This window comes from Capsella rubella, unplaced genomic scaffold (genome assembly GCF_000375325.1).
Source record: "Capsella rubella cultivar Monte Gargano unplaced genomic scaffold, Caprub1_0 scaffold_7, whole genome shotgun sequence".
In the NCBI taxonomy this organism is placed as follows: Eukaryota; Viridiplantae; Streptophyta; class Magnoliopsida; order Brassicales; family Brassicaceae; genus Capsella; species Capsella rubella.
Window position 1 is genome coordinate 7,335,219 of NW_006238917.1, and position 11,887 is coordinate 7,347,105.

Genomic DNA, 11,887 nt, shown 5'->3' on the forward strand with positions numbered 1-11,887 from the left:
AATTGAGAAAACCATAAATAAATAAGATTAATACACAAAATGACAATAAAGTATATAAAAACATTTGTTTATTTTTCACCCAACATAACATTAACATCGCTCAACAAATGTTTAAACATCTTTGTTTGCACTGAGACCAGATTTTCCAAAGTAGCAGAGGAGCATATATAATTTAAAACAGACATAACAACAATAAAACTACCAAAGAAAAGTCAAGGCGGGAGGGCTACAACTAAAGCTGTAAAATCATATGATCGTGCATTCCAAAAACTCACGCAGATTCCACTCAGATTTCTTCTTCACCCCCTTAGATTTTTTGCCCCAATTTTTTTAATCTTTTCTTCTCTTAAACATCATCAGAATCACCGCGTGATGGTTACTGGATTGGATGGTACTGATCTGATGGTCTCTTTGGAGGTAGCTTTCGGAGAATGAAGAGTACTAGTGCCGATGGAAGTACCTCGACCACCTGTAGTTTGGTGGGTTTTTGTTTCCAGTTAATAAAGAAACAGAAACAGAGATTGAAAAATAGACAACAGATTAAGGTGTAGTTGTTACTTACCATATAGTAGATTAAGTTCAGAACTGGATGATCAAGAACATCAAGGGTTAAATCCTTGTCAAAAGCTGATACAGCCACCTGAAGTTTGAATGGAAAAACATCAAAACACTCATCACACCATGACTAAAATTATAACTGAAGATAAAGACTTCATTTTTTCAGAGCTTACCACAATACATCTTATGAGGAAGCAGGTGAAGCATATGGCTGTCACAGACCCAACCTGCAATGAAGAACATTTCAATTACTAAAAGGCAAATCGATGAAAAGCAATGAATTTGACGGCAATACTGTCAGCGTTCAACGTTCTATGGAACTAAGTAAGACATATAACTAACTACACAAGCACAATCATACGCATACATATCTATAAATCTGAATACCTCATGGAGTTTCTTCCTTCTTCCTTTTGACTCGATAGGGAACCTTCTTAGCATGAAGAACAATCTATACCATACAAAAAAACACATGAGAAAAGACAGCCCAGTAAAGTCATTGAAGAACTTGCGGACATTTCGATAATGAGACATGTGGAAATAACAAACACACAGACCTTCCTCCGTACAGCAAGAAGCCTAATGCCGCGATGAAAGACACAACTTAAAGACAAGAAAATAAACAATAAAAAAATGTCAAAACAGAGTTCAGATAAGAGAGGGGGTATTATAGATTAAGCAGTAATGGTTTCATTAAACTTGCTTGACCAGACAAAAAACCTACCTGCGATAAATATCTTTCCAACTATCTCCACAGTGCTGTTATCATTTACCCAGATGTATGCCCAGATACCAATCTGATAGAGACATTAGTCACACAGATTCTTAGTAGAAAGGATGGCTACAAAGTTAATGAGACAAGGTAGGAAACACACACAAACTACAATTTCTAAACACCAATAATGCAAAAGATGTATAAATGAATCTCAGGGATCTCAATAACTACAACATATAAATAAAACAATAAGAATCAGACATGAACCTGAGCCAAATATACAGCCACATTGACTGAAATATAGGTTATCCGCAGCTTATCTGTTGGTAAGCTTCTGGCCTGCACATTAGTGACAACAACATATGAATTCAGAGCTTGTCTGGATGGTTTAAAAGAGAGTCGACACACAACAAATATTTCTTTCTAGATACCTGGTGATATATCTCTGCCCAGAACAGCACAAGCAGAGTGTACGCCGAGAAAAAGAGGAGGCCTGGAAGATCCAATAGTATCCAGCAAAGAGCCTGCATCACATCGCAGCAGCATTAGATACTAAAGATGCGGCTTTCAAAATCCATCAGTTCCAAAACAAACACGCATTAACCAGAATAAAGTTGAGAACATTCTCACCTTGGGATGCACAAGAAACACTTGCATGTGAAATCCAAAGAGAACCGCACGAACTGCACACAACACAGAAAGTCAGCAAAACATAATCCCAATGGTGCAGACAAAAAAAGAAACACAAAAATCCTATCAAATTGTCAAAGAAAACCACGGATCGTCACCTCCATTGACGACAAAGTTCATAAGATGAAACACCTTCTGAGTGGTCCAACCATATTCAGGCACTCTCATCTGGATCCTTATCAGTTGAACCTACCAATTAAAACCCCATTTTAGACACACACAAAAACAAGTCAGCAATTGCAAAACCTACAGGTTTTCACCTCAGTCAACTAACCAAAACCCAGAAATAAAGTATAGAACAAATCAATCAACTATTATACAAAGAATATTTGAAAGGTCCGTGATTTAGATATAGAAAACGATGTTTCAACAAGGATACTTCGCCATTTCCAGGAATCAGATTGTTAACATAAGAGGAAAGATAGGTCAAACACGCAAAGGATTTGATTTATAACCTTAAATTAAGCATCTTTGAAAACTAATTCGCTCCCAAACCAAAAAAGCTCAACTAATTATGAGGAAATTTGAAATCATACAAGAGCAACGGCGGAAACAAGAGCATAAGCACCACAGAGAGCGAAAAAGATCCCATCTTGCCACTGAGTTGACTCGTTAACATCATCCCACCAGCTCGTAAACGCCGTCGTTAAAAATCCAGCAATCTCCGCCGGCATCATCAGACCCGAATCCGCCATTCTCCTCCTCGATATCAGCTATTCCGGTGGGTGAGGGGTTAGACTTCCCCAGGAGAGAAAGAATCCAAAATCCGCCGAATCGAACCCAAGTAACGGTTTCGAAACCCAGAAACCCTAATCGTAGCTCTTCGGAATCCGAGAGGCGGACAAAAGAGATGGGATGAGTTGTTTGAATACTGCAACTCACACAGGTCAGATGGCAGAGAGAGAGATGAAGATGACAAATGAAGAGGAAGATCTAACGGTTAAGAATGATGCGATCTTTTCGATAGAGTAGAGACTCTTCTGGCTTGTTCCCTCACACGTCCTCTTAATATAAAATTAAAAACATTATATCATTTCATGACCCAAATAAATACTTTAGAAAAGGTAAATTCTTACACCAAAAAGATTTCTTTTAACAAAGTAAAAAAAAAAAACGAAAAGATTTTATTAAAAAGTAGATGATTCTTGGTTTAATTCTTTTTGAGTAATATTTAGTTTTAGCTAAACTCTAATAGTATTTTGTTTTCAAATTTGTTGAATATTTTATCCATGATTTGTTACTAAAAATAAGTAAACATGTTCTACTACTATTAGTGACTATATGTGTTACTAAATATTCACATTTTATACCCAAAAAACAATATATATTGTCCAGTAACAGGGATGTAATGACTAATGAGAGAGAATAAAACAATGAGATCAATTAGTCAAAACCTTTTTCAAAATTTCGTAGTTTTTATTTATCCTCATAAATTATTTATTTCTTTCCTATCTGTAATTATATCAATATATTAGATTTTAATTTAACAAATTGATAATATGTAAACTGTTTCTAGAAACGTAATTTATGGTATCCTTCATACAAAGAAAAAAATTAGACAAGATATGTATAAGTGTGATCTATCATATTTGAAATTTTGTTGTAATTTTATATATTACTAAAAAGAACATATATATAGATTTTAAAGGTTCATATGTAGAATTATCATTTCCAATTTTAAAAACTAACTATATGTATGTAAATTCAAAAATTATGTCAGTGACACTTGTAACTTTTTAGGGATTTACCATAATATATCTATCTATCTGTATATTTACAAATCGTGTAACACATGCCATAAGATATTGTTTTGTAACAAGAGGTGGATTAGGTAGGCGGCTTGACCGTGTTTGAGTGTTGGAGACGTGTTATCGATATCGTTACTGGATATATCAAGAATTATGCAGACATAAACAAACGTGTCAACGTATAAGGCTTCGGACGCTTTAAATTTTCAATTGCTATAAAGTTCATAAATTAAATTAAGTTTTCGATAATAATTACGCCAAAGGAAACGAACAAAACCGAATGTAAAGCGGCTAATGTTAAGAAACGTATAATAAACAAAAAAAAAAAAAATCAATGATTAAGAATTTGACCGTGCATGTGGCTGCGTCATTTTTCCACCTCAGAATTCCTAAGAACAAGACAAAGCTTTAGCATCTCAAAGACAGCCAAGCCAAGAGATTGTTTTCAAGACCACCACAGCGCAAACTAAGGATTTCTGTTGTTTATAGACAGCGAGCGAGAACTCTGTTTTTGCACATGAACCTGTGAAGATTATGAAGTATCCATATTTGGAGTCTTGGAGTTGTGTTTTCAATTAACTCAAGTTGAATAAATCAGCTGGCTACTAGCTAGAGCCAGCTGCAACACCAGATTCACCTTTGCCGAATATGATTAACAACCAAACCAGTTTTAGACCAAAGAATACAACCCACATTAATTTGGTTTTAACTAACATCAACAGAGATTTATTGAATACAATGGAATACTATACATATGACCGAGGTGTAAACTTCATTATAAATTTATAATCACAGCAGCTAAGTTCCTTTGATATAGTTTGCAACAAAATGAAGTTGCAACTCTTCAAGGTACTATCAAGAACTGAAATTGTAATGAGCTCAAATAAATCTTCTGAACTTGAACCGGCAACCAAAGTATATAGAAAGTTAAGTTACACTAGGCCCAACATTTCTCTAGAGAGTAGAAACAATAAGCTCAAATAGTTAAATAGTAAGAATTCGTGGGAAGTAAACTCTGACCTTGCAAACTGCTTCAACCTAATTAAACTCTGCATAGCAACTATACATGAGAGAAAAGAAGGAGAGCACCTACGATACATGTAAAAAGGATCCTTCTATACGCCAGTGCAAGTGAAACGCACCCAATAAGAACATGCATTTAAACACAAGCTATAAAAACAAAAATCTGAATAGAAACGTCCATACATATATTTACATGTTGAACGAGACATAGACATAATAAAAGAAGATTTCAGACATAGACACAACCTAAACTCACTACTCCCTACTCATAATTACTACTCCCAAAGAGCAACTAGCTTTAGGTTGTTCGGCCTTTTTGTCCCCCATCGTTAAAGGGTTTTGACTTTTGCGACGTAGGATTCATATGTACATCAACGATACACCGAGCGGAATTGCATTTAAACCGAAATATAGACCGGATGGAATCGAACCAACTTTAGCATCAACATAACTTCTTCTTTTTTCCTTTTTTCTCATTTCAAAAGTTCGAATATATTTACCTTTTCACAAAAACAAAAAGTTCGAATATATGCTCATTGACATTGTAAAATGTAACAAATTCACACATAATATAATTTTAAATTTGAATATTACAAAAAATAAATAAAAAGTTAATATGAAGATCTATTTAATTACCGTAAATCCATAGTAAGTACGTAATTACTCCTCTACACACGCAAACCCTTGTCATGATCACTCTTCAAGATCCTATAGTTGAAACCAGGAACTCGATTCTCACCGGAAACCTCCACCGCCGAGCACATACTCGGCAGAAACTTGCCACCGCCACCACCGCGGCTCTGCCGCTTCTTCTTTCTCCAATTGGCTTTAGAGAACCAAGAAGTCAGACGTGATGATGAGAGATCTCTTCTTTGTTGAGATTTTTTGGTGTTGTCTTCAGAATTTCCCCTCCGTGGATCAAACTGAGGAGAACATGAACTGAAGTTTTTGAAGTAGTCTATTTCTTTACGCACAAGCGATCCTATAGTTCCTCGAGTGCCTATGGCGATTGGAGCAGCCATTGAAAGAAAGAGCTTCGTGAGTAGCTTCTGCGTTGTCTTGTTTTGTTTCTATTGATCTAGTGGTAATGACTAATGAGATGCTTGAAGCTAAAGTAATAGAAAAATGTACATGTCTTTTTTTATATGATGGCTTTGGTTGGTTGGTCATTCAGTTCTTTATTTTATTTTCTTCCTTTTACTCTACTTTGAATTTTTGGTTTGTCACATATTTAGGAATTTTAGACATTTTTTTTTTACTACAACAAAAAAAAAACAAAAATTGGAAGATTTGAGGATTTTGAAGCGGATAGAGATGTTGTTGCAAAAGGAACAATGCAATGATGCTCTTCATAATGCACACAAGGTTGTTGGAGAAATGACAAAATATGATTCGGTTGATAAAATAAAGTTACATACACTATGTGAAATTAATTAAAACAACCCAACTTGTTAAAAAAAAAAACCATACTTACATTTATATGACCTTTTTCATTAACATTTAAAATCATGATGGTTTAATTCAATTCCTTTTCCTACTATCATGCCGTGGATTAATTGAACTTTCACTTAAATTAATATGTTTCTCCTTTTACACTAAAGTCAGGGAACATAATAATTTCGATCAATCCCACTAAAACTAGAGACTGCATGATTTGTATTAGTAATCATAAATTTAAGAGAAAAGTAATTATTCTGTTTACTAACCAAAATTAAAATAGAAACAAACCGGAATAAACCACTAGATCAACTGGACCAATTCAAATCTGGCCCAAAACATGTTTTTAACGGCCCAAATAGTAGATTGGCGCTATAACGATAACGATTCATAGGTCACATTACCACAGCATCATCAACCATGGCTTCGCCGGCGTTAGCAGGCGGTTACCGGAACCTTACCGCGCCGGTATCTCTCCTGCGCACTTTAGCATCCACCCGTATCACTACTACTACTCCTTTGTTTCGTTCCAATGAGAGTCTCTACAAAAAAGACTCTCCACGTTTCATTTCTTCTTCAAGGAGATTCACCTGCTTGTCTTTACTTCAAACCGATTCTCAAAATCAAACCACACTAACGTCTTCTTCCACTTCTGGGTATGCTCAAAGTTTGATTCTTTTGATTCTCTTCATTCAAATTTCGATACTTTACTATGAAATCCAATTGCTTTATGTGTTTTGTTTTTCAGATACCCTGAATACAATCGATTGATGCCATGTCCTGCGTATAATAATCCACCAAGAATTGAGCATATGGTTGTTTTAGAAGACGACGTTCTCGTAGCTGAGTTTATCTCTAGACAATTGGATCTTCCTCCTTTGTAAGTACTAACTCTTTGTGGTCTTAAGAACTCGTATGTTTAGAGCTGGAACGGAGTGTATAACTTTTTCATTCTGTGAAGATATGTTGCAGATCTTATTCGATTTGGAGCTGTACATTACGCTCTTGTATGCCCTAAGCCTCCACCAACTGCGACTCCTGAGGAAATTAAACTGTTTGAAGAAGTGACCTCTCCTTCTGTACTGAAAAAGAGATCTTCTATTAAAGGAAAAACTGTTAGAGAAGCTCAGAAAACGTTTCGTGTGACTCATACCGATCAGTATGCGGAAGCTGGAACTTATTTGCGTGTGCACGTTCACCCAAAACGTTCACCAAGGTAAATTACATATGATAAAAGGATATGTTAAGAATTTGACAGCTTTGGTGATTATCAGTTTAATATTTTGGATTTTGTATTTCAGGTGCTATGAAATTGATTGGAAGTCACGGATTATTGCTGTGACTGACTCTTATGTCATTTTGGATAAACCTGCAGGGACTACGGTATGTAATAGATCCATTATGATTTCTTCTCTGTATTCTTGACCATTGTAGTTGCATTAGAGATCTTGCAAAAAGTACTTCATCGTGTGAACATTGTTGAACTAATTTCTTACATTATGGGACTGTAACTTACTATCAAAATGTTTCATTGTAAAGATCTTTCCTTTTGTCGATTGCTGAGAAACTTCTGATTTGGGGTTTTAAGTACTGAACGTAGCCACATTGGAATTCTTTCTATTAGGTTGGGGGCACAACGGATAATATCGAAGAGAGTTGTGCCACATTTGCCTCACGTGCATTGGATTTACCAGAACCACTGAAAACAACGCATCAGATTGATAACTGCACAGAGGGATGGTACTGTCCTGTAAAAAACTTTCCCCATGCTTTGAAGTTTGTAATTTAACATCGTTAATTGACCAGGTCACATTGCTTTGTTTATTTCTCTACTACAGTGTTGTCTTTGCTAGAACGAAAGAGTACTGCTCGGTCTTCCACATGAAAATAAGAGTGAGTTTGCTTTACAATGTTCTCGGACTGTAATCAAGAACAAGTTGTGGGGATTATTTAATTGTACTAAAATCTTTGGTTTTTTGTCTTCTCTTCAAGGACAAAGAAGTGAAGAAACTATATCGTGCTCTTGCAGCGGCACCTCTTCCCACTGGAATCATCTCACATTATATGCGCCCCAAAAATATGGCTCCAAGACTCGTATCAGAAGGTATAAACTAGTTAACTCTATTTATAAATGTCAAGAATCATCAAAACATAATTTGACTATTCGATTGTGGATCTTCCTAACGATGTGAATATTTCTTGAACTGCAGATTCAATTAAAGGCTGGCACTTGTGTCAACTTGAGGTTTTGGAATGTAAGAAGATTCCTTGGCCCAATGCAGGTACTGAGAAGAAACATGATATTGAAGACTGTGGATGGACATCAAAAGAATTTGCTTATGAGTGTACAATAAACCTTTTAACAGGCAAGACTCACCAGGTGGGTTCATCGACACTTATCTCCTTACTAAAACATGCTCATCTGATATGTTGGGATCATCCAATCACTACGTTGAATGAATGTTTCAGATCCGGGCCCAGCTTGCAGCTTATGGGGCACCATTGGTTGGTGACTCTATGTACATGCCAGCAGCTATAGCGGAAATGATGAATCCTGAGATCAACCCTTATGGGAAAGCAAAGAAACATTACACAATGGAAGAGAACGATAAGGAAACTGCTGTTGCTGAATGGATTGATAGGCATGGGAAAGAACCGAGGGTAGGAATTGGTCTTCAAGCTTGTCAAATCTCATGGGATGATGATGATGGCGAGCACTTCTATGAAGCTGGGACTCCATGGTGGAGATAAAACACATGTTCTGATGTTGGGGACTTATCTAAACTTGCCGCGGTAAATGAGAGGTGAAGACGCTGGTTTATTGAAACTGATTCTATAGAAAAGCTTACTATTACATGACTCTCCTACTATACTAAGAATTAAATAAGAAATATATAAATTTGGTCTTTCTTTTGTTTCAGGCAATCAACCATATTTGGATTGAGCTCTGTGATGGAAAATGAAGTTCTTGTACCAAAAAGCTGATAGTCTCGGGGTTCTCTCTTGAGTTTTGAAGTCGACGTGGTACATACCGAACCGAATAGTATAACCAGATATCCACTCGAAGTTGTCAAGTAATGACCAGGCGAAGTATCCTCTTACATCTGCTCCTTTCCTATATCACCGGTAGCTTTAGGGTTTTAGAATCAAGACATATTTGAGTTTTGTTTGTAGTTGGAGCATTGTTACCTCATTGCTCTTTTGAGTGCATCTAAGTAGTTACTCATGAACTTCACTCTCCGGTGATCGTTTAACAAAACTCCGGTGTTGTTCTCACCAAAACCTGCAAAAGTGAAGAGATGAAAACTTTCCGCAAAAAACCGCAGAGACTCAGACAGTCTGGGCGACGTGGCTTACCGTTTTCTGTTACATACAATGGAATGTCTTTGTATCGCTTTGCTGCATACATCAACATCTCCTCCATCCCTTGAGGATAAGTAGAAAACCAATTTACTCCAGTCTGCATCATTACCAAAAAAAAATTACTCATAAAGGTTTCTGAAAAGATTTTCACTTTCAATTGGCCTGTCTGCATACCGGTTCGCCTAAATGTGAACCGTCTTTAAGGGCGTTTGCATAAACGAAACCTTCAGCCCTCGAACCTCCTTTGCCTGGTTCACATGCTGAATGAAGACAATCTTTCGCGTATCTGCTTGTGTACTGATTAATCCCAATGAAGTCTAATCCATTCTTGGACCTTTTAAGATCATCCTTAGTGAATTCAAGAAGATCTTCGCCGAGAATTTCTTGCATTTCTCTTGGATATCTTCCAAACACAACCGGATCCAAGAACCTGCAATTTTTACGCTCTTTCGACTTAAAATTCCGGTATTTTGTTAAGGTATGAACTAGTTTTTTAAAACCAATCCAGCTTACCAAGTCAAGTAGAAAGCCTGAGCTCTCTCAACAGCTAATATATCTGCTAAAGAATCACTAACCGGTTCAAACCAGATCGTGTTCATAACAATACCGATCTTTCCTCTTTGTTGTTCCTAAACGTACGAAACCATTCTTGTTTTAAACAGTTGTAAAGTATTTTGTAACGGTTATAATTGTGATGTACCTGAAATTTCGTCCGGTATAAGTTGACGGCGGCTAGATGTGAACGGATAATGTTGTGAGCGGCAAGAAATGGCTCTATCTCCGAGTCGCCATGTGTGCAATTTCCAAAAGTCTTGGAACAACGTGAAGGCGGGTAAGTTCCTGTCCGATAACCCAAAACAACTTGAACGTTTGGTTCGTTAAACGTAGCCCAAAATTTCACTCTATCCCCAAAGTGTCGGAAGCAAATCTCTGCGTAGTTTTCGAAATCTTCCCTGAAAGAAACAATTGGTTACTCTTAAGTGTATTAGTTTACTTATCTACGCTTAACATGTGAGTGTGTGTGTGTGTTTATACGTACCGGATTTGGGGATCTAGCCAACTTCCGTATCTAACTACGAGTTCTTGAGGAAGGTCGTAATGTGTTAACGTGACAAATGGCTCGATCCCTGAAAATGATTGTGCTAGGTGTAGTTTTATTTTCGTTTTCTTGGTATTGAGAACATTTTTCAAGAAATCTATATCAATTAGTATTTACCTCTTTTGAGAATAGCATTGATCATTCTGTTGTAATGATCGATACCACCCATGTTCACATCTCCAAATCTTCCCTCTGGTAACACAAAAAGTCATTGAAAAGACTGAAAAAGACTTTGATTTGTTAGAGAAAGATCGAAAATAAATAAAAAACAAGAATCTCACTTGGAAGAATCCGAGCCCATGAAAAAGAAAGTCTATAACTATTAACTCCGAGATCTTCCATCAGATCCAAATCTTCCTGTTTAAGTGTAAAAAAAAAACACCTTTTTAGAGATTTGTATCGGAAAAGATCAGTATTCTATGTATATATTTAGGGTTATTTACCGGATATCGGTGATAATGATCAACAGCGACTTTCCCATGGCTTCCATCCGCGATTTTTCCTATACAAAGATATATCAAGAAATGTTTCATATGGTGACTTGAGCAGCAAGAAATGAAAGAGGACTATACAAGTTTCGAAACTTCTGCTTTTATAAAAAAAGCTAAATTAGATAACAATTCACAATAGGGTTGTTCCATGAGATCTAACCAGGGATGCTTGTGAAAACATCCCAGTTGCTTAGGTTTTTGCCATCTGTTAAGTAAGCTCCTTCATACTGAAAAGAGAAAACATATCATGAGGGTATAAGACCACACATAAACTAATGTTAAAACTTGGGAGTTTATACTGAGCATTGAAGTAAGAGGAAAGAAGTATACTAAGAACCTGGTAAGCAGAAGAAGCAGTGCCAAAGAGGAAGTTTTTGGGAAACTCGAAACCTTCTTCTGCGTTAATCTCTTTCAATGAAAGATGATCATCATACCATATATGGAAGATGATGAGGAGACCAAGGTTATGATGATGAAGCATAGGAGCCAAAGTGGAAACTGAGAAACGTACGTTAATGACTTAGTCTCCATTATTTCAGAAACTATAATTGTTTTCATCTTTTGTGTGTTCGAGATTAGAAGTTATATAGACAGAAAAGGAAATGAGTGGCTTTCTTTACTGTAGCCTTTTAGGTCGACACTGATATCTCACCGAACAAGTTTACCAATGATTTGAAGAATTAATAATTTTTGACATTGATCAAAAATGACAATAGTATTAAAGATTTTGATGGACCAACAAAAATATTTTGAGCCGCTGGGA

The 11,887-nt window shown here is 36.3% G+C and overlaps 4 protein-coding genes across 4 annotated transcripts; 1 reads left to right on the forward strand and 3 right to left on the reverse strand.

Moving 5' to 3' along the window:
- Nucleotides 1-48: 48 nt before the first annotated feature.
- LOC17878710 (tobamovirus multiplication protein 1) lies at nt 49-2,885 on the reverse strand. The gene is made up of 11 exons (XM_006284170.2): nt 2,500-2,885; nt 2,062-2,152; nt 1,904-1,956; nt 1,705-1,797; nt 1,541-1,612; nt 1,283-1,355; nt 1,116-1,161; nt 946-1,009; nt 732-785; nt 563-640; nt 49-469 (listed from the first exon to the last, which is right to left on the reverse strand). Exons 1-11 carry the CDS (start codon nt 2,656-2,658, stop codon nt 377-379), a joined length of 876 nt encoding a protein of 291 aa, XP_006284232.1. The 5' UTR covers nt 2,659-2,885; the 3' UTR covers nt 49-376.
- A 2,113-nt stretch (nt 2,886-4,998) lies between these two features.
- On the reverse strand, nt 4,999-5,843 carry LOC17878378. The gene is made up of 2 exons (XM_006285783.2): nt 5,371-5,843; nt 4,999-5,234 (listed from the first exon to the last, which is right to left on the reverse strand). Exon 1 carries the CDS (start codon nt 5,754-5,756, stop codon nt 5,403-5,405), a length of 354 nt encoding a protein of 117 aa, XP_006285845.1. The 5' UTR covers nt 5,757-5,843; the 3' UTR covers nt 4,999-5,234; nt 5,371-5,402.
- A 748-nt stretch (nt 5,844-6,591) lies between these two features.
- Nucleotides 6,592-9,190, forward strand: LOC17878168 (RNA pseudouridine synthase 6, chloroplastic). Its single transcript, XM_006284845.2, has 10 exons — nt 6,592-6,827; nt 6,920-7,051; nt 7,133-7,387; nt 7,473-7,554; nt 7,796-7,911; nt 8,010-8,064; nt 8,164-8,275; nt 8,382-8,551; nt 8,641-8,975; nt 9,093-9,190. Exons 1-9 carry the CDS (start codon nt 6,592-6,594, stop codon nt 8,920-8,922), a joined length of 1,440 nt encoding a protein of 479 aa, XP_006284907.1. The 3' UTR covers nt 8,923-8,975; nt 9,093-9,190.
- LOC17880090 (beta-glucosidase 47) lies at nt 9,093-11,650 on the reverse strand. The gene is made up of 12 exons (XM_023779650.1): nt 11,462-11,650; nt 11,285-11,351; nt 11,077-11,135; nt 10,915-10,990; nt 10,751-10,825; nt 10,574-10,661; nt 10,235-10,487; nt 10,048-10,163; nt 9,709-9,964; nt 9,529-9,631; nt 9,361-9,454; nt 9,093-9,286 (listed from the first exon to the last, which is right to left on the reverse strand). The coding sequence occupies exons 1-12, from the start codon at nt 11,603-11,605 to the stop codon at nt 9,097-9,099; spliced, it is 1,521 nt and encodes a 506-aa protein (XP_023635418.1). The 5' UTR covers nt 11,606-11,650; the 3' UTR covers nt 9,093-9,096.
- Nucleotides 11,651-11,887: the final 237 nt, after the last annotated feature.

What these genes read in the sequence shown, in the direction of transcription:
- LOC17878710 (XM_006284170.2), bottom strand. Translation starts at nt 2,658, where the DNA reads ATGGCGGATTCGGGTCTGATGATGCCGGCGGAGATTGCTGGATTTTTA. An exon ending in TGGAAAGATATTTATCGCAG is followed by an intron (nt 1,162 to 1,282) that starts GTAGGTTTTTTG and finishes CTTGTCTTTAAG; the next exon opens with TTGTGTCTTTCATCGCGGCA. An exon ending in TCCTCATAAGATGTATTGTG is followed by an intron (nt 641 to 731) that starts GTAAGCTCTGAA and finishes TTCAAACTTCAG; the next exon opens with GTGGCTGTATCAGCTTTTGA.
- LOC17878168 (XM_006284845.2), top strand. Translation starts at nt 6,592, where the DNA reads ATGGCTTCGCCGGCGTTAGCAGGCGGTTACCGGAACCTTACCGCGCCG. An exon ending in ACGTCTTCTTCCACTTCTGG is followed by an intron (nt 6,828 to 6,919) that starts GTATGCTCAAAG and finishes TTTGTTTTTCAG; the next exon opens with ATACCCTGAATACAATCGAT. An exon ending in TCCAAGACTCGTATCAGAAG is followed by an intron (nt 8,276 to 8,381) that starts GTATAAACTAGT and finishes CTTGAACTGCAG; the next exon opens with ATTCAATTAAAGGCTGGCAC.
- LOC17878378 (XM_006285783.2), bottom strand. Translation starts at nt 5,756, where the DNA reads ATGGCTGCTCCAATCGCCATAGGCACTCGAGGAACTATAGGATCGCTT.
- LOC17880090 (XM_023779650.1), bottom strand. Translation starts at nt 11,605, where the DNA reads ATGCTTCATCATCATAACCTTGGTCTCCTCATCATCTTCCATATATGG. An exon ending in TGGCTAGATCCCCAAATCCG is followed by an intron (nt 10,488 to 10,573) that starts GTACGTATAAAC and finishes TGTTTCTTTCAG; the next exon opens with GGAAGATTTCGAAAACTACG. An exon ending in TATACCGGACGAAATTTCAG is followed by an intron (nt 10,164 to 10,234) that starts GTACATCACAAT and finishes TCGTACGTTTAG; the next exon opens with GAACAACAAAGAGGAAAGAT.